Consider the following 25,506-nt stretch of genomic DNA (forward strand, 5'->3'; position numbering starts at 1 on the left):
TTTTTAACTTTTCCCGCTTTTTAACAGCCACCGTAGATTTTTTTTTTTCCTTACAAGGTTTGTCTGGATGCAATCTGCAACCTCAGAACAACAATGCATCTTTTCCTTACTTACTTATATGTTCACTATATGTGCTGAATGTGAGCATTAAGCCCCGCCCCCGTGGGGTTTATTCAAAACGTACACTTCCCGTCGGGAAGTTTGAAGAAAAATCAAATAGTTCAGAGCGAATTTCGCATAGTAGTTTTTGCTTGAAACGCACATCCCTAGTTATAACAACTAAATAACATGAATTTCCTCAGATTTGAAACATTGCACACGTTCTTAATTTGGTTCTGAGTTATAAATTGTGAATGAAATTAAATTCCAACAACTGAATAACGGGTGCAACAATTATCAACGGGACATATTTGAATTGTTTTTTTTTTTACCATTGAACAAACATTAAGCCGATGACGTCGAGCGATAGCACGAGCAGTGTCGTTTGTACTTCTGCCAACCGTCAAACAGGATGTAGACGTAAAAAAAAACAAAAAAAAAAACAGCGGTTGAAGACCAGCGTCTGTAAATGAGTAAATAAAGGAGCGGCTGGAGTGAATAAATAAATGGCAGGAGTGGTTTTTTTTTTTCTTTTTTGTTTCATTGAGTGTACTCCGTCTTGGCTTTAGGCTGCCGACCTCCTCCGACTCGTCCTCGGCTCGGTTGCGTGGTGGGTTTTAACGCGCTCGTCAAAGTAAGTCGATTTCACAGGTCAAAAGCTCAACGTTACCCAGCGTTTCTCTAAATGTTACGAGATGAGACAAAGTTTAGCGTTACAACAAACTGAGCTCCAAGGTGACCTTTATTTGGGATAAAGACTCCGGGCTGTTCTGCTACCGGCGTTGTCCCATTTGTCGGTTTGATGCGCTGATATCGGCTTTACATTTCGCCGAGTCTGTTTTTGGTTCACTAAAATTGTTATTGGCCCTGTAGGGATTTGCTCCAAGTCAAATCAAAGAAATAAAGCTCAGACTAGAATACGAAATATAACATTTGGCTTTTGTGAGACATCTTTTCTTGAACACGCGACTGGTGGTCAAGTCATATTTGTGCATTTCTTTCAGCCTTCATTAAAAAGAAAACCTGAGAGAAATTGACTGAGAATGAGGCTGTTAACCTGCCTGATTATATATATATATATATATAGATATATAAACTGTAAGTGCTGACTCATCTGTTTTCATTGTTTGGCGCTGAATAGCAAATGTGGGTATGAGAAATCACAAAAATGAAAAAGGTTGTTTGTTATACAGTATTGTACATTGGTATCTTAAGTCCTATAAGGAGGACGATAAGTCAGATAAAACTGTGAAAACAGTGAATTTATGTCAGAAAATGTAAACAAAATTCTCCATTCACACGTCTTAAAAAAAAAAAAAAAAAAAAAAAAAACTTCGATTAGTCCCTTTCATTCGTAATTATTATTCAGATACTAAGAGAAAAAAGGGGGGAAATTAAACTACCCACCGTTCAGTTTCTGCTGTCACAAGACAAATATTTTTGAAGCAATAAAAGGTCCCATTTAAATCTCTTCTACAGTTCTGCTTCTGTTCACCGCTCAGTGTCTCTCCACCGTTGTGTATTTTTTTTCATTCGCTGTCAGGAAAACAAACACGAGTTACAGTCCGTTTTAAGCTGGCACCGAAAAGTAAAATACAAAATATTTCTGTTCCTCTGTAACTTTCTCCTGAACAACAAAGTACCGAAACACAGTATCTCTTTATTAAATAACTTCTTTTTTTCATGACCTCGGCCGCCAGACTCATTCTGCAGATGACTGCCGCCGTCCCCCTAGTGGACACCTTGGAAACTGCACCTTAATAACCCCCCCACAATTGAATTAGTCCCTTTTTTTTTGGAGGGGGAGAGTAAATTTACGGGGATGAAATCGACCCATCGGTGAGCCAGTTGGCATGCCGACTACAGCACTTAGCTCAAAGCTCTGTTGGACAGTAATTTTGCGACTTTTTTACGCGAGAGGTGGAAAATGGGTAAAAATGTGTCTTTTGCCACCACGAAATGTCTTCCAAGCGGTTCCAGTTGTTCTTCGCTTGACGTCACCGAATCAAGCTCATGCGCTCTCGCCGAGGCCCGGACACAACAGGACCACAGTTTATGTGTAGGAGCAGGAGAGAATCGGGCTTCTGTTTGGACGCCCCTCAACGGCCTCTTTGTCCTCCTTGTTGTGCAACACGGAGGATGAAAAGGCCGCAGCCCCAAAAAGAAATACCTCACCGGGGCTGTGACGTCTTTTTTTGTTTTTTCTTTTTTCCTCCTTTATCCGGCCGTCTTTTTTTTTTTTTTTTTTATAATCCGGTAATGAATGCTATCTGCAGCAGTAAGAACAGCTTCAGTGGAAACAGTGAAAGTCAATTTTGCGCTCGAGCCGTCGTGTCCACTTTGAAATGAAAATCTGAAATTGCGCTATTATTCTATTCACCTCGTCAGCATTTTTTGCTTTAAAGCTAACAATCCCTCGTGACAAGTTATGAGCAGTTTTTATTGGCTTTTCTCTGCACCGATTTTGCAGCCGTTGTGCGTCGGTGTTTGTCCGGAGCGCCCCCCCCCCCCCTCCGCCCCCGCATTTTCACCCGTTAACAACCGCTGGGCAAACAGCTGATGCGATACGAGATGTTTGGCTGAAGGAAGACGGAGGTGGAGCAGAAAAGATAACGGTTGTCTGTGGGGTTTTTTTTTTGTTTGTTTTTTTGGGAGGGTGGAGGAGGGTGGAGGAGGGGGGGAAGAGGTTGCGTCTGCTGCGCTGTGCGCTATTCTGTTTTGGAGTTTTTACAACTTTCCAAATCTGTCCCCTTGTAAATCTTCTCAACGTGTAATTACAAAGGCAAGTTTGAAGGATTTAAAAGGTGGCAGCGTGTCTGCTCCTGCAGCAGGATGTCACTCCGTGTGTTTTTTGTAGATTGTGAGCGTCCCGGTCAGGATTTTATTTGATTTTTTTCACGGGTTTGATTAATTCTTCTAATCCTAGAAAGTTACTGATTTACTGCGTGGTGTTTGTGCAAGCGCCTGCGATGTTTCCGCTACTGACCGTATATGAAAGTAGGACGGAGCTTCCCGGTCTGAAAAATGAGGCCTTATTCGGTGCAATACCACCGAGTGCCACTAGAGGTTGGCTCTAAAAAAAAAATTTAAAAAAAAGGCTCCGTCTCCGTAGACTCCCATTCAACTAGTCTCACAAAATTCGAAGTGTGTAAAAAAATTCTCCACGAGTTATCTCGGTGTTGTTAGTTAAAGTCGCTCCTACTTGTTAGTTTTCTGGAGGTCCATCTGAAAATAATCTTCAAAAAGACGTGTTTTTTTGGGGGGGGGGGGCGTGTCTGTTTGATTGACAGGCCTGTGGTGCGGTCACGTTACGGCTATCGGTGGGCGGGACGTAGTATCCAATCAGACCGAGTCAGAATCCACCGCTCGCTCCGCCCCTCCCCCACGGCACGTCCAAATATGGTCACTTCCTGCTCCAAAACCGCTCCGAACTAGCAAACCGGCGGGTGACGTCGCTGCGACAGGCCTCAGACGACGAGACTTAAATAGACGAGCGTTTCGTCGGCTTTCTCACGCCGAAATAACCGACTATATTTAAGTCTTTTATTACCGAAAAGACAAAAAAAAAATGTCCCTCTCGTCATCTCTCCCGAGGAGGAGGAGGAGGAGGAGGAGGAGGAGGAGGAAGAGGAGGCCTTCGGTCACGTCAGAAAAAAGAAACCGGGGGAAGATGCACACATGCAACAGTGAGGGAGCATTATTCCAGCGGGCACAATCGAGATGTTATGTACACATGTGTAAACAAAAAAACAAAAAAACAGTGTGTGTGTGTGTGTGAGAGAGTCCATCCAGCCATGTGACGTCAAGCTGTGTCAGAGCTGCAGGGGCTTCTGGGAAACACAACTAATCCAGTAAGAAATAGTCCTTAGTCAGCACACACACACACACACACACACACACACATATATATATATATATATATATATATATATATATATATATATATATATATATAAGGGAATTCAGTCACGAGTCATTATCTCTTCGCGCCTTGATGTATTCATTACAAAAAAATGTACCGACTCCACATCATCCATCAAACACCGGGAGATTTTTTTTCTTTATCGTTCGTATTTGGAAAACAATCCAGCAGTTTGAATTCCTCCCTCTTCTTTAATAATGCCGGACATTTCTGGTTTCCATTCACTCCATTATGACATATATCACACGTAACGCACTGATGCATTTTCAATCTCAAAAATTACCAAATTTCCAACTGCCGCGTTTTGTTTGTTTGCTGGTTTAGACGTCACGTAGCTGCATAACTCGTTAATGCGAAACTTCATAGCAGATAATTCAGAAATCGTACTGTTTTGTTTGTATTTGTACGTCCGTGCAATGATTGCACGACATTTATGGACGAGTTGTTTCAAGCTTGTACTGATCTTTTTTTGATTTATTTTTTTCCATTAACAGTGGCTCAAATGACTTCAGTGCAACGTGAAAGCTTTTGCACGCGACATACTTCACTGGTTCGGTTTAGTTTCACGTCGCTGCAAAAAAAAAAAAAAAAAATCCACTTAACTACAAACCGCCAGCAAACTTACAAAAATTAATGTTGCTCCATTTATGCCGAATTTTCTAAATAGGAAACTCACGTATTGGATACGCTCGGCGATAAACATGTCGACACGACGTCTGCGGTTTTAGGAGGAGATGATGTCAGATAATTTGTCACGTGCCGCTCCTCGCAATTAACGAACGGCGGGGCAGCTGAAGCTGAGCGGGTTCTGATGAATTACCTCTGAAGATCGGGGCGGGGGGGGACGGGGGGGACGGGGGGGGGGGGGGGGACGGGGCGGCTTATCCTTCTCTAAGTGACACTGGTGTTAGATTACAAAACTGACAGTCAGCTGCCATAACTAAGCAGATTTTCTGAGAGTGAGTGTGTGTGTGTGTGTGTGTGTGTGTGTGTGTGTGTGTGTGTGTTGAGCGGGAGTGATTATGGGGGTTTTAGCTTGTCTGTCTTTGTGGCGGTGGTGTTGACACAATTTTGTCGACCATGTGATGGTCCCGTTTGGGACGGTGCGGTGTCCTGCTGTGGTCAAAGAGAGGCGACTTACACGCTCTAAAGTATTTATTATTATTATTATAAGTATTATGATTATTATGGCGATTATTATATATATATATATATATATATATATATATGATACCTATATTATTGTGGGGAGGGGCGGAGCCTATTCCAGCTGACTCATCATCACAGGGCCCATAAGGGAAAGACAGACGACCATTCACGTTCTGATTTACACCTACGAGCATTTTGGAAATCAGCAATTAACCGATTACGCAGGTCTTTGGATGGTCGGTACGTTTTTTTTTGGTGAAACGCCTCCGATTGACGTCTCGTCTGAGGGATCGGACATCGAGGAACGAATTTAAATAACTTTGATGATCCTGATTTTTTTTTTTTTATCTTCAAGGACACAACTATATATCAATTAAAAAAAAGCCTGTACATTCAGAGCTTTATAAAAACAGGTGCGCGTATAAAAATGTGCACTGTAATAAGATTTTTAAAAATTCTGTATATATCAGGGTTGTTGTTTTTTTTCAGTTCATCGATTCCACACACGACTTGAACGACTCAAATTTCAATACTAAAAAAAAAAAAAATTCAAATTATTTTCCCCATTAATTTAGTCGGCAATGCAAAAAAAAAATATATAATAATAATGTTGTTTTACCAAAGCCAACCAGCAGTCCACAACATAAATATACTCAGTTTATCATCATGGAGGATTAAAGGGTCATTCTACATTAAAAAAAAAGAATAATTGATTATTAAAATAGCTGCCGATTAATCAAGTCACCGTTGCAACTTTACTAACGAGCTTCCCATCTGTTTTTTCCCTTCATGACACACCATTTTTAACTCTGCCTGGGATTCAAAAAGATCCAGAAAGTCTGTTTATTTCAGCTGAATAAATGAAGCTGTAATCAGTATTTTGAGTTATAAAATCACCACCTGAAACCTAATTTGATCAAACTAGAGCGACGCGAAACTCGCTCGCAGGTTCATGTTTTTTCTCTTTTCCATTTCTACTCGGGAAGACGGGAGTCTTAAAACAACCGTTCAGAGTCACTCAAGTTCAGCAAAATGAGGAATTAGGAGTCGTTCCGATGAGGAAGTGAAAGCTGACCGAGAGTTGGGGCGAGGAGACGTCCAGTGGATTTCACTTCTCTCTCTCTTTCAGACATGCTTTCTTTTTCTCCGCTCCCATACCAAAGGAGCACAGGGATATATTAATAGAGTCCGCAGAAACGCCTGTGTGTGTGTGTGTGTGTGTGTGTGTGTGTCTGTCTGTGTGTGTGATTGTGTGTGTGATTGTGTGTGACTGTGTATATTTAGCATCGTGGGGTCTGGGCCCCCCTTCGGGCCGGACAGCCTGCTCTGTGTAGTGTGGGAAGAACATTGTGCCGGGTCGGTGTAAAGCATGCTTCATTCTCACTCCATCGACCTCCGATATGTGTGCGTTTTTTAAAATGTTTCTGTCTGTTTTGATTTTTTTTTTTTTAAAAGCTGTTCGAGCGTTATTTGGATCTTACTTACTGTTTTTTTTTTTTTTTTTTTTTAATGTGTGTGTGTGTCACAGGAGCTGATGAGCCGGACCTATCTGGAGACCCAGAAGCTGGACCTGATGGACGAGGTGTCCTACCTCAAACTGAAGCTGGTCGGCATGGAGGAGACGCACGGCGACGACGCGCACCAGCAGGACCCGGCGGACGCTGAGCAGGACAAAGCAGAGGTACGAAAAGTCAACAAACCAGTGTGTGTGTGTGTGTGTGTGTGTGTGTGTGTGTGTGTGTGTGGGTGTGTGTGCGCGCGTCGCTGAGCTAACGCTCCTCAGCTCATTCACAAAGATGTGAGAACTGACTGATGCTTCTTTGATGTCGGGATTAACAGTTATAAATGATGCCGGCTGCATTTGCCCGAATGAAAAAAGTTCCCCCCTCCAAATTTGCATATGTGCTATTGATGTACCGTAATGCTGAATAAAAAAAGGAGGATAAATCTGCACAACCTGCAAGAAAAAAAAAATATCAAAAATGTTTTTCCCCTGGTTTTCTTTGAAAAACCTGAGTATCACACAACAGACGGTTTAATGCTGTTTATGCCTATTTAACCCAACTTGACAGGAGAGATTAAGGATGTCTAATCGGGCTTTCATTGGCAGTGTTGACAATATTTCCACGTCGGTGTGATTACGTAACTTGATTTATCAGGTATCAAGTCAAGTAAATAAGCCAGAAAAAGCTTTTGTTTTTGAAAAGTTTCTTAAATTTCTAGCCGCATTGGCCGCTAAGTAGTAACGACGGTCCGGCGCCGTCTTTGATTTTGGTTTTTTTTGTTTTATCTGGTTTTATCAACAGATTAAAAACATTATTGGCAAATAGTTTATTTTTCTTCCAAAAAAAAAAAAAAAAAAAATTATAAAAGTTTCCATCAGTCTCAGCGGTGTGCGTAGTGCGAATTAGCGAATGCTAACGGGAAACACTCCGCCAAGAGGGTTCTTCTTGGGCGTTCGTCAACATGTCGCCCATGTCGGTTGTTTTGTTTGGTTTCCAAGGTTTAAGTCGTTCACCGCTGCCTTACTGTGGTCCCAGCAATCCGCCACGACGCTAACCAAAATTGCCGGTTCTCTAGACACAACCCTTCAGGATTTTTTTTTTTTTTTTGGAGAGGGAGGGGTGGGGGGGAGGGGTGGGGAAGAAAAATGGCTGATTCACAAAATGTTCAAACTATTCTGGCTTGCATCTAACTTTTATTTTTGCTGAGGTTTTACTATGGTGATGACGTGGTTTTTAAGCTGTGGTTCTTCAGAGGTTAGATTTTGAACAAGAGGTACTTTTTGTTCTTTGGATTTTGAACATGTGGACGTCTTTTGTTTGTATCTTGTAACATTTTTAATGCCAGCCTTTTTATAAAGAGGCTACCGCTAGAAAACACACGGTAGATTTCTCCCAGAGGGTCGTTGCCAGGAACAAATGTTCTTGTATTAATGTATGTATTGAAATACAAGTGCGTACACAATTCCCCCCCCCACCACCACCTTTTGTCTAGTTGGTGCGAACTCACCTGTTGGCTGGTGGCAGATGATCGCACTAATGGGGGAGTGTGATTGGTGGAATGTGTGTTTGATGTTAACCGGGTCTATTCACAGATCTGTTATCAGCCTCGGGGTTGTCAGCTGGTCATTATAGCGGCAACAGCTAATCCACACCGGGTCTAGACTGTGCAGGAATCCAACACTGTACACTAACTAAAGTGAATAATCCAACGTAGATATGATGTGTTTAATGGTTGGAGTTTTTTTTTTGTTTTTTTTTTCAAAACCTCCTCTAAATTTGAGCATTTTAACCTCACGACTTTTACATCTTAGCCCAAAAGTCAACGTTTCAATTTGTCAAGCTGGATGTTGGTGAAGTTAATGAAGGGATATTTCAGTTTTTTTTTGGCACATTCACGGAAGAAAATATATCTTATGGTTTCTTGACGGACAAAAATGAGGCTCTTGTGTAAAAATCGAATCAGTTATCAGAGAAAAAAAAAGAAAGAAGAAAGGTGGCACTCCACGAAAGCTTGTGTTTGAGTATTTGCAGAGAGAGAAGCGTCACGCAGACTTGACGAAGACCCTGAACGAGCTCAGACTGCCGGGGAAGAAAACTGCATTTTCAATGCAAAACCATCTGGTTCTTCAGGCCGTGCGTAGCACCGGCAAAAAAACAAAACAAAACAAAACAAAAACGGTCTCAGCTTTCACTAGAAACACAAAGTGTTAGTTCCTTTTTTCAAGACTGCAATCATGGAAAAAGTTGTCGTACAGTTGTCGTCTTTCGGGTTTGGTTTTCCCCAATAAGCCAATCAGCAAATCAAACACACTGCTCTTTGCCATCATTAAGTGAAAATCATACAGCAGTCTAATCAGTAGATGAAGGATCAAACAGTGGAAACATGCCCCCCGCCCCCCCCCCTCCCTCCCTCTTTCTCTTCCCACCCCACCCCACTTCACTGGCAGAGGTTATAACGAAATGTGTCTGGATGAGATACAAGCTTCGGCGTTGAAGCCTCTGAAACAAGCCAGAACACATCAAACGGTCTCTCCAGACAGTTTCAACAACACCCCGCAGACGACGGTTGACACCAAACTGTAACGTTCACGCTCCGAAAAAAAATATCCACCTTAAAAAAAACAAAAAAAACTCATGTAGACATTCGGAGCGTCGAGTGAAGTCCGACGCATCGCTTGAAACGGAATGCCTTCTTTTATTTTGAAGGCCTTCAAAATATATTTCGTCCTTGTAATCTCCTTATAAATATTATGTTTTTTAAGAAACCTTTTAAGAATATTCAAAAAAATCTGGAAAAAGTACAAATAAAATAAAATCATAAGCCTCAATAATCTTGCTCATTCGAACTGTAACATTTGTCTCACAACGTGCATCGCATCCGCAGCGTGTGGTTACGTTGTAACCTCGGTTCTCTGAGTGAGGATGTAAAAAAACAGCAGTCATAACGACCCGTTCAGATACTTTCATTTTTTATTTATTTTTTTTTTTTTTTTTATTGCGAAAGGGGTGCGGCGTGTTTTCTAATTTAGCGCTTTCAGTTCGGGTCAGCAGCAAATCGCAGCTCGCAGTTCACGCGTTTCATTTCTCGCCGACAGAATACGTAAAATATCGGCGCGCACGTACGTACGCGCGCACTTCGGCCGAGTCCGGGTTGAGCAGTCTTCGCTTGTCTTCACTGGTTTCTTTGTGTGAACTCTGCTTCATTGTGACACCCAGCTGCTCCCCACTGGCACCGATAGATACCGAAGCTGCTCTTGCGGTTCGCCCCCCCGCCCCCGTGTGTGTGTGTGTGTGTGTGTGTGTGTGTGTGTGTGTGTGTGTGTGTGTGTAAAACGCTATCACAAGGCATTCGGGACCGTGCTTTGATTGAATAAACACGATACAGCATTTTTGACATGCAGGGGCCCGTACTCTGCATGCATGCACGCACACACACACACACACACACATGCACGCACACACGCACACACACACACACGCACACACACACACGCACACACACACGCACACACACACACACGGATGGATGGATGGATGGATGGATGGATGGAGCGTGATAAGCATCAGCGGAAGTAGACAGCCAGGAGGAAGCAGTGAGGAGCAGGGGATGAAAAGAGTGAGAGAGAGAGAGAGAGAAAATGAAGAGATGAAAGACACGGACGGACAGACGGAGAGATAAAACATGACAGGATGTGCCGGGGAAATATTGTTTTCTGTCCTTTGAGGCGCTCACACACACAAAGTGAACATGCAAAAGGAAACGCACACCGCAAATCCTGCAGGACGTTTTCAACTGTCGGCCACGTCTGATTTAGGAAGGGGGGGGGGGGGGGGGGGGCGAGGGAGGGAGGAGAGAGGGGTATGGGGGGGGGGGGAATTTAGGAAATTAAGCCCCCGAAATGTCCTTCGTTGCCCAAGGACAATTGTCGGCAAGGTTTTCGGTGCCAAAGTTAAACCAGGGAAGTAAAAATGAGTTACCTTTTGTTCTCATTTCAGAGCACCTCAGTTTGTTTAAAACGGAGATCGTTCACCTTAACATCTCTCCGAATACTCAGGTCACCTGAGGAGTCCCGTTCCTGTCCAGCGTCTTGACTTTTTTTCACCCCCTATAATTTCATGAATTATTTAGAAAAAGTAAGAACGATGCCAAAAAATTACAAATGCGGTGCTTCACGAAGACGTCTGCAAACGTGCAAAATGATATCAAGCAGCCTCGTTGTTGGTATATTTTAAAGCTCGATCAAAGTGGGAGAACACGCAGCCACCCCACGCCGCCGGCGCGGCTAAAAACCCGAGGCTGAACTGTCCCGGACGCGAAGGCGGACCTGGTGCGGTAGCTGCGGTGCATCCCCGAGTACTGCTTCTTTTCTACAGGCGTACTGTTACAGGCATTTAGCACATCCGCTGTCATGCGTCGGGGCTCGAGGGCGCTTCCCCGGCGGCTCGTTCAGGGGAGAAAGAGCAAGCACTTGACTTTCACGCCGGTTCGGGGAAATCACGAGGCCGCTTCTCTTGAACTGTAAATCTCGGCGTCTCCGACCGAGCCGTTCCGACGCTGACAGGTTGACGCCCAGTTTGTTTAGTCGCGAGATACCGAGACGCTCCCGTCCAAATCCGACATATCCGATGTTACAGCTGTGGAGTTGTTGTTTTTTTTTTTTTTGCTTTGGTCGTGTTACGATTTTTGTCAGGGAAGTCGGGGCATGTGTGTGTGTGTGTGTGTGTGTGTGCGTGTGCGTGTGCGTGTGCGTGTGTGTGTGCGTGTGCGTGTGCGTGTGCGTGCGGTTAGTAACAGCTGCGAGGCTCCGGTTGGCTGGCGGGAGGAATGGCCGGCATCCACTCAGAGCGTTCCTGGGGGCCGAAGCACTTTCACCTCAGGAAACCACGACGACACCGACACGCAAATCCGCCGCCGTCTGACGAACACCTCGAGATAGGGACGGCTTTTCAGGAATGCGCTTTTTAGATGACGAGGTTTCCAGCTGGGAGTTTTTAGACCCCTTTATTTGCAATAAAGCAAAAACCAAAAAAAACGAGATCGTACGTGTTCTTTGTCCTCTGTCTTTCACCAGCGTCTTCTGTCTAAATTTCGGGGTCCCGGTCCTGTTTTCTGCTGCGACCAGACTTGGCTGCACCTTATACAGGTGCTCAGGGTGGGTCTATTACTTTTACAAGACCGGTTTAAAAGCCCGTATGCCACCCATTTGCAATTCTTACGGGGCCTTTTAGCAGCTGTAATAACCTGATAGCAGCCGCTGAGGAAGAGCACGTCAACAAAAAGAGAATCCATTACGAATTGCAAACACCGCTTTCCACAACACGATTGCGCGTACAATTTGTAATTCAAACGCTCTCCTGTGACCTGCCTTCTTTTGGAGCGCTGATTATGCACATCCTCGCAAATGAATGCCACGCGTACGCGAGATGAAACTAAGCCCGCGCACGAGAGCGATAATCAGTATGTAAAGTAAGTTTAGCGGCCGACCCCGGAAAAGCTTTGAAGTCCAACTAATAGAGCTCGGTTCCCGCCGTGTTTTCTGCTAATTATTTTCACGTCTACATGTACAGTAATATGATGAACTCCTCAAATGTTCTCCATGTTGGCACTGTGCAAAAAAAAAAAAAACCCCCCCGCAGTTTCGAAAAGGAAGATAATGTGAATGCCGGCTAGAAATCTTTCGATACTGACGCTGCATCGGGCCCGGGTAGTGGAAAACTGACCGCGCCGCAGATCTGTCAATCAAACAGACGCGCCCCTCCCCCTCTCTTGAGGTCTCAGAAGACATTACACCGCCATGGTGCACCTCCAGTGGACTGAGGGACGCGGCATCGGGCTGGACAGACGACGATATGCCGATGGTTTTGAAAGCGCCCGCCACTTTTTCCAAACTCTTTCCAGGTGCCGACACCAGATGGTTTTAATACGCCATCAGACCTGCAAAGCCCCGTAAGACGAAGTTGTCATTTTGGGGACCTTTGGACTTTTGATTTAATTGGACTGTGACCCGTTAAGATTAAGAAAACACGACCCATCTCGAAACCAGGCCCCCCCCACCCCCCTCTGCCTCCTCCCTCCCCCGCTCCTATTTCTGCTGACTCAAGGGATTTGCGTCTCCGCCGCTCCTCTCCAAAACTCCACCGGACCGACAGCTTCCTCGACTGACCTCCGAATAACCTGCGAGTAAACTCACCGCTCATTTCCCCCGTCAAGTCATCGTCACATGGAGAAGTGGGGCAGAAAGACTCGGAGTGTGTGTGTGTGTGTGTGTGAGTGTGTGTGTGTGTGTGTGTGTGTGTGTTTTCAGTTTGCGTATTCGTATCTATTTCTCACACTATTTCAACAATGTGAGACGGTGAGGCGTGACGCCTCGCCTTACATCCGTTTCACCGCCCAAACACTGACTCATTCTCTACGAGGAGGTCGACGTCGGATCACCACAAAACAATTTATGTTCGCGGGGGAAGTTGCATTCGGGTTCCTCAGCGGTGTGTCATGGATTTCTTGTTATTTGTGCTGCTGATTGTGTTGTTTTCTCTCCTTAATCTGGACATTTTTTGGGGGGGATTCTTGCAATTTTATTTGGTCTTTTCTGTGTTTTGCTGCTAATAAATAATGTTTTTTTTTTTACTTGGTCAGATGTTTTCTTTAACGCGTTTTCACTGTAACAGCCGACAGCGATCAAGAAAAGGCAACATCCATTTCCCATCTGACTTGATTAACAAATAAGTTCATGTCTGCCTCTCCTCTCCTCTCCTCTCCTCTCCTCTCCTCTCCTCTCCTCTCCTCTCCTCTCCTCTCCTCTCCTCTCCTCTCCTCTCCTCTTCCTCTTCCTCTCCACTGACCTTCATTTATTCCTCTTCTCTTCCTTTTTCATCTCACCTCTCCTGCCACCCTCCATTTGTCTCACCCCTCACCCCCCCCCTCCCTTTTCCCTCCCAGTGTGTGGTAAATCTCATCAGCGAGCTCCAGGAGCAGATGTGCAAGTTTCAGGAGGAGATCAGCACTCGCATCCAGGAGAAACGGGCCCTGGAGGAGAAGGAGGCGGCGGCCCAGCAGGGGGAGCCCGCATGCGGCCGAGCCCAGGGCCGCGGCCCTCGAGTCGGGCCGGCCGGCTCCGACCTGAGCCTGTCTGGCTCTGACGTCCGGAAACGCAACGGAGGACAGACTGTACACGTAGGGAAGCCTTGATGGATGAACTCATCTTCCCCTCCTTCCCCATCATATTCCTCCTCTTCTCCTCCTCCTCCTCCTCCTCCTCCTCCCTTCTAACCAGTCCACGCACACACCACCCGGTATTTGGAATTTTCCACAGAAATCGAGCTAACAACCTCTCTTTGGAGTGTGTCTGCGGTGTGTCTGCATGTTTCCTACAGGATGCTTGGGGTGGGGGGGGGGGAGGAGGTGTCATGCTCTGCTCTGGTTCTTGCAGAAATGGAAACTTTTTTTTTTTTTTTAATTGTTTTGATTTTCCAAATGCTTGCATACATTTGAGGAGTTATCGACCCCCTCGGGAAAGCTCGGAGCGGTGCGACATGCAGCGCCCCATGCTCAGGAATCCTTCTCCGTCTAACTCCTCAAGTATTTGAAACATTTAGAGCATTTTTTTTCAGGATGTTTCGGACCAGCATCGTTTTTTTTTTTACTTGATTTGATGTGGTTCGCTTGCATGACGCTGGTTCCTCCATTTACTAACAAAAGGTTACGTGTCGGCTTCCTCCTTCACTGACCAGGTGGATGGGTCGTTGAATACTTCCTACATTACCGTGCAGGGTTTCCCTCGGACGAGTGGCGACGCGCAGCCCGGACGTCTTTCAGTCCAGTTCTGGGGTTCATCCTTTCCTGGTTATGGATAACTGCACGTTGTGGTGTCTGTTTCAGGAGGATCGTGTTTCCGTCTTTAACCGCTGTGCTGTCCGGCCCCGGAGACCTTTTGTAGCTGCGCTGAATGTGAAACCTGATGTTTGAATACCCTCCCGTTTATACGCTGGCATGCACAGATCCCAGTGACGTAGACAAACCCGCTGTTGATTCTGACATTTACATAAAACGTTGGCTTTTAACGAACTAAACGATGCCGTGTGTTTTTGGGGTTTTTGTTCTGCAGGATTTGGTTCAAGAAGTTACGCAGCTGAAGAACAAAGTGGAGGAACTGGAGGGAGAGAAGAACCAGTATGAGAGGAAACTAAGAGCTACCAAGGTACTTGTTAAAAAACCAAACATGCAAGCGCACTCGTGCGTTTTACGAGGAACAGCTGTAGAATAAGGAATAAATATCGGCTTTGTATTAGTGTTACAGATCCCGGAGGGGTATACGGGTGGAAAAGTGGCACTGTGGTGCTGTTAGAAACATCAAAATGAAATGCAGCTGCGGCGTTTACGTGGTCTCGTTCCATCAGATTTCTAACAGAGCTTAACAAGTAATGTGACCGTAAGCAGCGCTGGCACGAGTCGAACTACAGGTTTCATATAGTGAATCTGGAAAGAGCACCCGGTGGACGACGGAGCTGCTGCAATCAAACTGACAAAACCAAGGTTGCCGGGCAAATATTTCAAGACCAATAAATAGCCCCTAAAACCACAAAATGTAGTATTTTAATTACCGTTTGTACAGAATAAAAACACAAGATGTGGCGTGTTCATTTTGGGAGCAAGAGGTGGTGGTGGGCGGAGCTTGGACAAATCCAGGCTCGCTGTTCCGCCTAATTCAAGTCTTAAACTAAGCTAACCGCGCTAGTTAGACTATTCCTTTAAATAACCAGCTGACAGTGGGTTTTCTGCAGCGACCATTGACCGCATTTAAAAGTGTTCGGAGTCGGAAAAATGTGTCCGATGCAGAAGTGCCTTAAGCTGCAATACCACCGAGGGCCACTAGAGGTCGGCTCCAAAAAAAAAAAAAAAAAGCCTCCGGTTCCATAGACTTCCATTCAACTTCTCTCATGAAATACAAAGTCAATAAATGTTTTTCAAATGTTATCTCGGTGTTGTTAGCTAAAGTCACTCCTTCTTATTAGTTTACTGGCGGCCCTTCTGGAAATAATCCCGTCATTAATTAGGAATTAAACAACAAAAAAGACGCATTTTGGGGGCGTGTCTGTTTGACAGACAGGTTTCCGCTACCAGTGGGTGGGGCGTAGTGTCCCCCCCCCCCCCCCCCAAAAGAATAATAAAAAAAATAACTCAATATACTACATCGTTGCGATGTGCAGAACAGCTGTTTGAAAGTAGAGATCATTACACGCAGCAGAACAACATCGTAAATAATTCCACGAGTTGAAGTGAGACAAATTTAAAAAGGCAGTGAGCTGGTTACACTCCAGCGTTGGCCTGCAGCTGACACACAAGTGTGTGTGTGTGTGTGTGTGTGTGTGTGTGTGTGTGTGTGTGTGTGTGTGTGTGTGTGTGTGTGTGTGTGTGTGTGTGTGTGTGTGTGTGTGTCACATTGTCACAGCAGAGGGTGATAAAGTGGCTAATTAGAGAAACATGCAGCGAGGAAAGAAGAGACGCCTTTGTCATGATACAAATGTGATTTTAAAAATAATTCACCGTGAACTTCCCTCACCTTCAGTTTATTAGTAACACAAACAGACGCCTCGCTTACTGATTTAACCGTTTAAATGCTCAACTTTTCTGTCAAATTTTACATTTTTCCCAACGCCGAATTAAATAATCGAATCAACGACCGATTTGTATTGATTTATAAACATTTCCTTCCGCGTTAACCTGACATATTATTTTTTTTCTACATCTCACCTTGAAATATAAACACAATTTAACGTTGAATTCATAGATATTAATTTCCTTTCAGCGTCCGCCTCCTAACACGTTGTTGGTTCATTGGTTAAACTTTGAAGGAAGTCAAACTGCTTTTCTTTTTTTTCCCTCTGTGCTTACACTGCTTCCTTCCTCCTCTCTCTTCCTCTCCCCTCCTCCACGCTCTGCATCTTCCTCTCCATTAACCCCTTTTTCCTCTGCGACTCGCTCCTCTTCCTCTCCACATCTCTCGATCATCGACCGCCCCCCCTCTTCCTGCCTCTTCTCTCTCCAGCTCTCCATCTCTTACTCTCTCCATGTGTGTTACCAGTCGCTCATGACCCAGCTGTCCAGCCTCAAGCTGACTGTGGAGCACACACAGCTGGAGAAGCAGCACTGGGAGGAGCGCTGGCGCGGCGCACAGGTGCCTCTCCCACTTCCTGTTTCCCCTTCTTCCTCTCTCTCCTGCTCTTACCGCCGTGTCGCCCGTCCGTGTCGGTTTTCTTTTTTTTTTCTAAAACCTCTGCCCTCCTTTCAGTTCCTCCTCAAACCCGCACTCACGCTCCTCCTCTTTTCTATCTTCGTCTTCTTCCTGATTTCCGTATTTTGGTGCTTGGCCAGCTTTTCTTTTTTTTTCCTTTCTTGATTATAGCTCTTTTTGTTGTTGTTGTTGTTGTTGTCGTTGTTGGTATTGTGACGGTTTGTTTAAAAAGGGGACGCGGAGAGACAGAGACACAGTTTAAGGTGATGCAACCCGGTACTGTATCACAGCAAAGCGTGAAATAGACACACTTTGGTCCTCTCTTAGGTGTGACAGTTTCACGCGTGAAGCGTGAAACTTACCCGCTGCTCGTAAAAGTAACGTCACGGAGGATCCTGCATGCAGTGCGTTTAACAGGAAACGCGGCCAACGCGTGTCTATTTCACGCTTTTGCGGAAGTGGACCGGCGTGTCTATTTCACGTTACACAGTGAGGCCGGGTTGATTAACGATGGCTTTAATGGAGTTTAACACACGTTGTCGATCATTTCATGAGCTCCATAGTATTAATTAGCCTCAGCACAACGAGCTGATGGGTCGCTTTTAGTCTCAACCCCGGCGTCTCTCTGAGTTACTTCCTCTCTACTCTATTGTCGCCTTCTTTTAGCTTAAAATCGTTTATTGCAAAGCAGCTGCGGGAGGTGTTAGGTTTGCATTTATAGCACGGCGCGATAAACGTGCCAGTGCGTGCTCACACCTGCTGCCGTCTGGCACCTGTTGTCAGCAACTGCTGCCTCGGCAGATTTATCGCCGTAATTTCCTTTTCATTTGTTACTCTTATCTTAACTGAGATTAGGTTGTCAGAAAAATGCCAAAGTCCTCCTGTTTTCATCAGGAAAAAAAAAAATGCAAGAAAAGAGGTTTGTGTTTACCATATGTACATATTACAGGCATTAATATCGTATGTTCTTGTTTAAATATTGTTTTTTTGGGGGCCTTTATCTGTCCGCTGCGGGTTACAGAGATAACAGGACTGACATGCAACACAAGCCGCAAACTGAAATGTTACAATTCCAGTCCGGCACTTTAACGTCTAGGTCACCGAATAGAGGTGGACTTTTTTTTGGTGTGTTTTTACATTTATCGGACAGTTAGCGGTAAATAAGAGTGTTGAAACAGAGTGGAAATGCATGCAACGGAGATACAAGGCTAGAAACATGCAGGTATTCCTGAAATTGTAAGAAAAAAAAAGAAAAGGAAAAAAAAGTCTTTAGACAACCGTTGAAGTGTGACCGAGCTGTTAGTCACAAGACACGTCATGTCAGTCCCGTGAGAAACTTCCAACTGAATGCCAGAGGGCTCGGTGCATGTCAGGGACGGTGATTCCTGTGATTACGGAGGGATTCCTCCTTCAAAATAAAATGCTGGTATGAAAAGTAGTGGAGGGAGCTGTGGTGGATTTTGGTTTTAAAAAAAGAAAAGAAAAACGTTGTGGAAGTATGGGAAATCGATTCGAATGATGAATGTCAAAATGAAACGTGGCTCAACAGGACGAGTTGTTATTGGACAGCAATTACAATCTAATGTACTCGGTATACAAGTAATCTGACAATACCCCCCCTCGCCCCCCCTCCCCCCAAGTCTCCTCGAACCTACACCCCCTCGATAGCCGACGACCTGGAAGCTCACGAACCGTCTCCTCCGACTCCCTCCGCAGGCCGAAATCTCCGAGCTGCAGCAGCTCCTGGCCTCCAAAGACGTGGAGATCGAGTGCCTGCAGACGCAGCTGCTGGCCAGAGGCGGCAGCGCCAACGACAACGCGGAGAGAGGTACGCAACAGCCACTCGTGTGTGTGTGTGTGTGTGTGTGTGTGTGTGTGTGTGTGTGTGTGTGTGTGTGTGTGACAGAGAGAGAGAGAGAGAGAGAGAGAGAGAGAGAGATATGCATGTCTGTCAGCTCTGATTGCTGTAACATCTAATCAACATGTCCCCTTCTCTGCTTCTCTGCCGCCCTCTGCTGTAGAGGAGGTGTATATCAAGCAGCTGATTAACAAATGTAAGGCATGGTGTGTTTACTGGGGTCTGATTTCCAACCCGGCCGTACAGACACCTGACAGTTTGACTTTTTTTAATTTTTTTTTTTGCAATTCAGATTTGAAATCTCAGCAAATCTAAAAAAAAAAAAACGGTGACCACTTTTTGTGTTTTAATTGAAGTCATCTCCTGATCAGGCGTCTTGCTGGCATGTTCGGTTTGAGATCGGACCAACGGCCGAGCTTCTGTGTGTGTGTGTGTGTGTGTGTGTGTGTGTGTGTGTGTGTGTGCGCGTGTTACGGAAAAAAACATTTCAATCAAAAACGCAGTGAGCATCTCCATCCTTTCAAATGAAAAAAGAGCATCTCGGAGAATGTCGGAAAACGCGGCGTCTGCCTGTATGCTGAGAAAATGTCGTCACGTTAACGAATATCGACATTATTTACTCATATTACCGATGTAATCTGATCTGATGTGATGTCGCTGTACTGTTTTTAAACTACATGTACGGCTCACGCTGGACCGTGAGTTTTAAAATGCTGACGAGTCAAGAAGAGGAAGGGAATTTCTCATGATCTCATTCTCAAGAATAGAGAAGGATATCCTGCTACATAATATTATTATAACTGTATTTCTAGCAGAGATAACTTGACTAAGAGCTCTTTCTGACACAGACATGCATATTCTCTTCCCTCTTTCATTTAAAAAAAAAAAAAAAGATTCCTCACTCTCCTGCTCTGATTAGTTGTTTTGGCGTCACAGATTTGCACAACATCAGTCATATTTGAAACAAAAATCGATGTCCTGCTTATTGGAAAGAGTTTTTTTTCCCTCTTTAAGACAAAAAAAAAAAAAAAACCTGTTTAATTTAAAAAATTTTTACAAACCCTGGCTTCAAGCTCTTTAGCTGAAACGCCCACTATATTGTTCTTACCGGCACCGTATTTTCTGAAGTTGAAAAAAAGCACGTCTACCGTTGGTTGACACGTTCTAGCCAATCAGATTAGAGAACTCTCAGTGGGCGTGGTTTCAACGTGCATAAACTTTCTTGAGCATCAGCGCCATGTAGCGTGTCAAGATTTTAGCTTGAATCTTTTTTGTTTGTTTGTTTTTATTTTCCCTTAATAAAACACATCGAATAAAACGTAATAAAACAGGCAATTTAAAGGGCCGCTGTATCAATTTATTATCGCACTTTTCTATGAGGTTGGAGGACTACGGGTTCCGACTCGCTCCTACATTTCCCACAATGCAACTCAACAGCATCGCTCTGTTCCACCAAACAGAAAACCCCCTTAAAGTTCCCCTTTAAGAGACGTTTCTGTATTTGAAAGGATGTCGAATGTCCTTCGGTTGTGGGTTTGTGTCTCTTGTGGGTTTTTTCTTTTTCTTCTTTTCTCTCGGTACCATCGCCACACACGGGTAGCGCATCACGTAAAGCTGCCGTGTCGGTCCCAGGTGATGGTGTCCGGGTAGTCGTGTGCTGTCAGAGTGCGTTTGTTTCGCTTGTTTATTCGTATTAGCATGGCTGTCAACGTCTGTCGCCAGCATCGCTTCAGGCGCCCATCAGACGCCCTCAAACTAACTGGCACGAGTTCACCGCGAGGCCCTTTTTATTTTTTGTATTTTTACTTTCTCATATTTTTATTTTTTTTCTCTGTTAGACCAGGAATACCAGAGGTTGAAGGTGGGGATGGAGTCTTTGTTAGCTTCCAATGACGAAAAGGTACGTTTACATTTTCTTTTAATTATTTCTAGTTTGAAATTTGAAAGCCTGAATATTGGTGCTTTGGTGACAACAGGATCGTCGCATAGAGGAGTTGACCATCCTGCTCGGCCAATACAGAAAGATGAGGGAGGTTATGGCGCTCACGCAAGGTAAGGACTACGTCCTTTTACGGCAATTTTCGATATTTAAAGACGGGAAAAAAAAAAACCGAACAAGTGTTTTTTTTTCTTTCTGTTTGTACCTGCCAGGGAGTAGCGAAGAGGAGCTGAGCGGCAGCTTAAAGCTCCGAGCCATCACGCACAAAGCCCACTCCGACATCCTCAGATCAGAGGTGAGATTACGAACTACATCCCTTCTTTCTTTCTTTCTTTCTTTCTTTCTTTCTTTCTTTCTATTGTGAAAATTCAAAGGCGCGATCAAACTCTTAAAAATGTGTCTTCCGTCTCTGCTGAAGATGTCGTCGAGAGGATCTTCTCCGCTTATGCTGTCCTCGTCGTCTTATCAGAGAGAATTGGACTGCAGGTGTGAATGCACAGCACGCACACACTGTACACATACTGTACACACTGTACACGCACTGTACACACTGTACACGCACTGTACACACACTGTACACACTGTACATGCACTGTACACACTGTACACGCACTGCACACGCACTGTACACACTGTACACACACTGTACACACACTGTACACACACTGTACACGCACTGTACACATTGTACACGCACTGCACACGCACTGTACACGCACTGCACACGCACTGTACACACTGTACACGCACTGTACACACTACACACTGTACACACACTGTACACACTGTACACACACTGTACACGCACTGTACACGCACTGTACACACACTGTACACACTGTACACGCACTGTACACACTGTACATGCACTGCACACACTGTACACGCACTGCACACACTGTACATGCACTGTACACACTACACACTGTACACACACTGTACACGCACTGCACACACAACTTAGATTTAACTTGCGTGCCGTTCATTGCAGTTTCCAGAACTCGATGGACACATCGCTGCTCTTCGCCGGCGACACGAGTTTCTTTAATGGATCGTGGTAAGTACTTATATTTACGCAACACTTTAATGATCTGTTACACAACAGGTGGTTTCCGACCCGGCGATCCGATTGGTCCACGGTAGAAGGAGCGACTTTAGCTAACAACAGCGAGATAACTCGAGGAGAAATCGTTGACTTAGAAATTTATGAGACATAAAAAGATTTTGGAGCCGACCTCTAGTGGCACTCGGTGGTATTGCAGCTTAAGGCACTACGTGTCCTTAAGGCACGAGGAAGCTACGTTCACTTTTATAGACTGTCAATTGTCGTTGCCAAGGGTCGGCCTACTTCCTGGAGCGGTAAACATCGCACAAGGGTCAACTGATGCGACTGATTGTTTCCCAGTTGCTAGTCACACCCCATCTGTTGCCCTGGAAACGGAGATCGAACGGACAAAAAAGTTGTACAGCTCGCGCGAGCGAATCGCCCCGCAATACGAAAACATTTTGATTACGTATTTTATTCAGTCGGTTCCTTGTTGTTGCCGTGATTGCGTGGCGGACACAAGAGGCCGGGCTTTAACGTCATTAATTAGCACTGCAACGACACGATTGGCTGATCTTTACTGTTTTTTTGTTGTTGTTGTTGTTTTTTCAGGCATCAGCGCAGGCTGCTGTCCAGCAGCCTTGAAGAGCTGCAGAGCGGATCTCGACAAAAGGTCTGCTAGCGTTCGCTGCCGCAGATTAGCTTTCATAATTGTGTCACGTCAACTAATATTCATCTAATCCGACCGACTAAATCTAATCCCGTTTCTTAAATAGCTCATCAAAACTAACTATTTCCTAACTAAACTAACGTTCTTTCAATGTGATTGAGTGATTGCTAACCTGCTAATTCTGGTTTTGTGTGCGTGCGTGTGTGTGTGTGTGTGTGTGTGTGTGTGTGTGTGTGTGTGTGTGTGTGTGTGTGTGTGTGTGTGTGTGTGTGTGTGTGTGTGTGTGTGTGTGTTCTTTGGTCTTTCCTTTGTCTGTGTTGGCTGTAGGCTGTAGAGATCCAGCCAGTTGAAACGGAGTCAGATGTAGTGGCAGAGGTACTGATCTGCTGCATACACACCCCGAACAACATCGTATGATCACGTTACAAATCAAATGAGAAATCTCGTGTGGAGATCTCGTCCAAGGAAACGAAACTTCAAAGCGTCAAATTATTTACCGACATTAAAATCTCGCAGGCTGATAAACGTCGATCAATGACGAGTTCGGAAATGGAAGTATCGCTGCTGAACCTGTGATCGTGTTTTAGTTTATAGTGTGTTGTATTTGTTGATCATTAAATAAGTTTGAAAGATTGAACAAAAACTGCACGTAAGGAAGTCGACCAGTACGCTGCGTGAACATCGATTAAATCAATATTTACTGATTGCCGAGCGGATCTATAACGGACAGCAGATCGAAATCACCAAGAATCGAAATTAAGAATTTTTTTTATGTCTTTTAAGGAAACTGATTGTATATTTATATTAGTTTAATGAACTTTTTTTTTAATTTATCTAACACATCATTTCTTTAACACACTAATATAAGAAGAGACTAACATTTTCTCCACTTCCCTAATAGTTACTACTAAAATTGTCTTTTCTAAGAAATATCTTTGCAATTTACAGATAAATTACCAGCTGATTCTTTGAAAAAAAAAAAAAAAACATATATGGAAAGTTTCAAGGGGAAATTATCTGGAAAAAAATCAGCAACTTGTAAAATTGTTGCCGGTAATTGTGTAAAAAAAAAAAAAAAAAGAAAAAGAAAAGAAAAATGCAGCAAAAGAGATGCTGAGGTGTCCCGGAGAGTGATGTAAAAAAAAAAAACGTGTGCATGTTATAGTCTCGTATCGCGCACGGTGATGTAACGCTCCGGTTTGCCCTTTGACCTCTTGTTCTGCAAGGAGTTTGAATAAGAGAAAAAAAAAAGATGCCTGTTGTGCATCGCGGCCCGCATATTCTCATGCTCCAACGATCATGCTGCAAAACACATAATCACACCGCGTCCACACACACACACACACACACACACACACACACACACACACACACACGGAGAGAGAAGGGCCAGGACCCACCTGAAGTGGCTGTCGGTAGTGCTCGGCATCATCGCTGCCTCCCAGCTGTTTCTTTCTGCTGGCCTTTCTCCGGCGACTTTGATGCCTGGTCGGATTCCCGAACGCCGTCAGACGTTTCGCCCTCCGAAGGAACGCCCTGTTACACAACGGAGCAAAGAGGGCGAATGTCTTCAATGACCCCCCCCCCGACTGTTGTCTTACGAAAGAGTTAAGATACACAGAACTCGAAAACCCACTGGGTTTGAGTGTGTTTGAGATACAGTCAAGAGCATTTATTTGAATTTGAGTACTTTTCCGCAACAAGAAGACCTTTACTGGATATTACAGTCATTTATTTCGCCGTTTTTTTTTCCTAGACGTAGCTCCAAAAAAAATTAACGCACTGTTTTTTTGTTTTTTTTTAATATTCTGCAGAATTCTCACATGGAGCTGAGCAAGTACCAGACTCTGCCGGGGAAACGGAGTAAAAAGAGCGAGCCGGAGGCCGAGCTGAACGGAGACAGAGACAGAGACGGGGAGTATTTATCTCCCGTCCATCTCTCTCCCGTCCGCGGCCACGACCAGGACTACAGCCTGGGTGAGTTTTCTACATCAGCGAAGGAGATCTCGCTGTTAAAACCCAAAACATCGGCATGACTTTATACCGCATGGGTGAAAGGAATAATTCTATACTCCGGTAAAAGACGGTTATGTAATTCGTGGTGGCAGCGGTCGTCTCATTGCGTGGATCAGTAAGTTCCGAGACTGCTGCTGTCGCGCGGGACCACTGCTCACTAAAAGTTGCGTAACTCGGGTGCCGATTTTGATCAAGCGGCGAAATTTGTCCCACTTCCTCATGAGGGTTGCACCTTCCTCCTGCTCGGCGCACGTCACGGTGCTGCGCATCGTTCACGCGTAATTGGAGCGGTCTCGGAACGGATCCGCACACTCGGATTTTCCGTAAATCTTGGAACTATTCCTTGAAATAGGAAAGTGGTATTATTTAACATAAAAAAACAAACAATGAATGCAAATGTTGAATAACTCTTTTGTCGACTAACTTTGCTCCCACCGCTTCCTCTCCCGTGTCCTTTTTCTCCTCCTCCTGTCTATGCTTTGCTCCCCCCCCACCCCCCGTCTGTGTTGTGGCTGTAGTTCGCTGCAGGAGTGCCAGCGCTCCGGCTTTAGGTACAGTACGCTCACACAGAAACTCTAAATGTCAACGCTGAAAAGATAAAGAAAAAAAAAACGCTTCCAGAAGAATTGACTGGAAAAAAAAAAAAAAAAAAAAAGCGCTCCGAGGTGAGCGGAGTCAGGATGACTAACTGTTTTCACTGAGGATCAAGCAAGCTTTAAAGCCCGGATTATCAGGACTCCCTCGTGACTCGAGAGAGCTGTCGGAAAGATAACGCCTGGCTGCTCTCTGTCGCGTCAGCGTTCGCCGAAACGAACGCACGACTTCGTGTATCCGCCTCCACGGAGCCGGAGCTTTAATGCGGGAGGGTTAATCAGAGATGTGTGCGGTTTCAGCAATAGCTACGACGTCACAAAGTAAACAGGAGAAAAAAAAGACAACAAAAAGGTCACCTGTTTCAAACACTCGAGGTGAAAATAGCAATAATGCTCCCACTGTGGGAGTTTTTCTAGCACATTAAACTCCTCAAGGAAGGAGATTCTCTTCCGGTCTGGCTTTTGAAGAGATGCCAAG

At 44.8% G+C, this 25,506-nt stretch overlaps 1 protein-coding gene across 3 annotated transcripts in view; it reads left to right on the forward strand.

Annotated features, from left to right (window-relative positions):
- ppfibp2b (PPFIA binding protein 2b) overlaps positions 1–25,506 on the forward strand; it is a 75,586-nt gene that overhangs the window by 38,823 nt on the left and 11,257 nt on the right. For 2 of the 3 annotated variants that reach the window (XM_069162250.1, XM_069162251.1), the window contains exons 6-19: positions 6,699–6,851; positions 13,616–13,849; positions 14,781–14,873; positions 16,722–16,850; positions 18,624–18,735; positions 20,604–20,665; positions 20,742–20,817; positions 20,917–20,999; positions 21,123–21,190; positions 21,696–21,761; positions 22,362–22,422; positions 22,747–22,794; positions 24,234–24,396; positions 24,954–24,986. In XM_069162250.1, the coding sequence (XP_069018351.1) occupies positions 6,699–6,851; positions 13,616–13,849; positions 14,781–14,873; positions 16,722–16,850; positions 18,624–18,735; positions 20,604–20,665; positions 20,742–20,817; positions 20,917–20,999; positions 21,123–21,190; positions 21,696–21,761; positions 22,362–22,422; positions 22,747–22,794; positions 24,234–24,396; positions 24,954–24,986 (1,381 nt within the window). The remainder of the gene's footprint in view (positions 1–6,698; positions 6,852–13,615; positions 13,850–14,780; positions 14,874–16,721; positions 16,851–18,623; positions 18,736–20,603; positions 20,666–20,741; positions 20,818–20,916; positions 21,000–21,122; positions 21,191–21,695; positions 21,762–22,361; positions 22,423–22,746; positions 22,795–24,233; positions 24,397–24,953; positions 24,987–25,506) is intronic. The other variant, XM_069162252.1, reaches the window with a different exon arrangement.

The sequence above is a fragment of the Embiotoca jacksoni genome, unplaced genomic scaffold, assembly GCF_022577435.1.
Source record: "Embiotoca jacksoni isolate LCO1_2020_lvr unplaced genomic scaffold, fEmbJac1.0.p SCAF_3, whole genome shotgun sequence".
Taxonomy (NCBI): Eukaryota; Metazoa; Chordata; class Actinopteri; family Embiotocidae; genus Embiotoca; species Embiotoca jacksoni.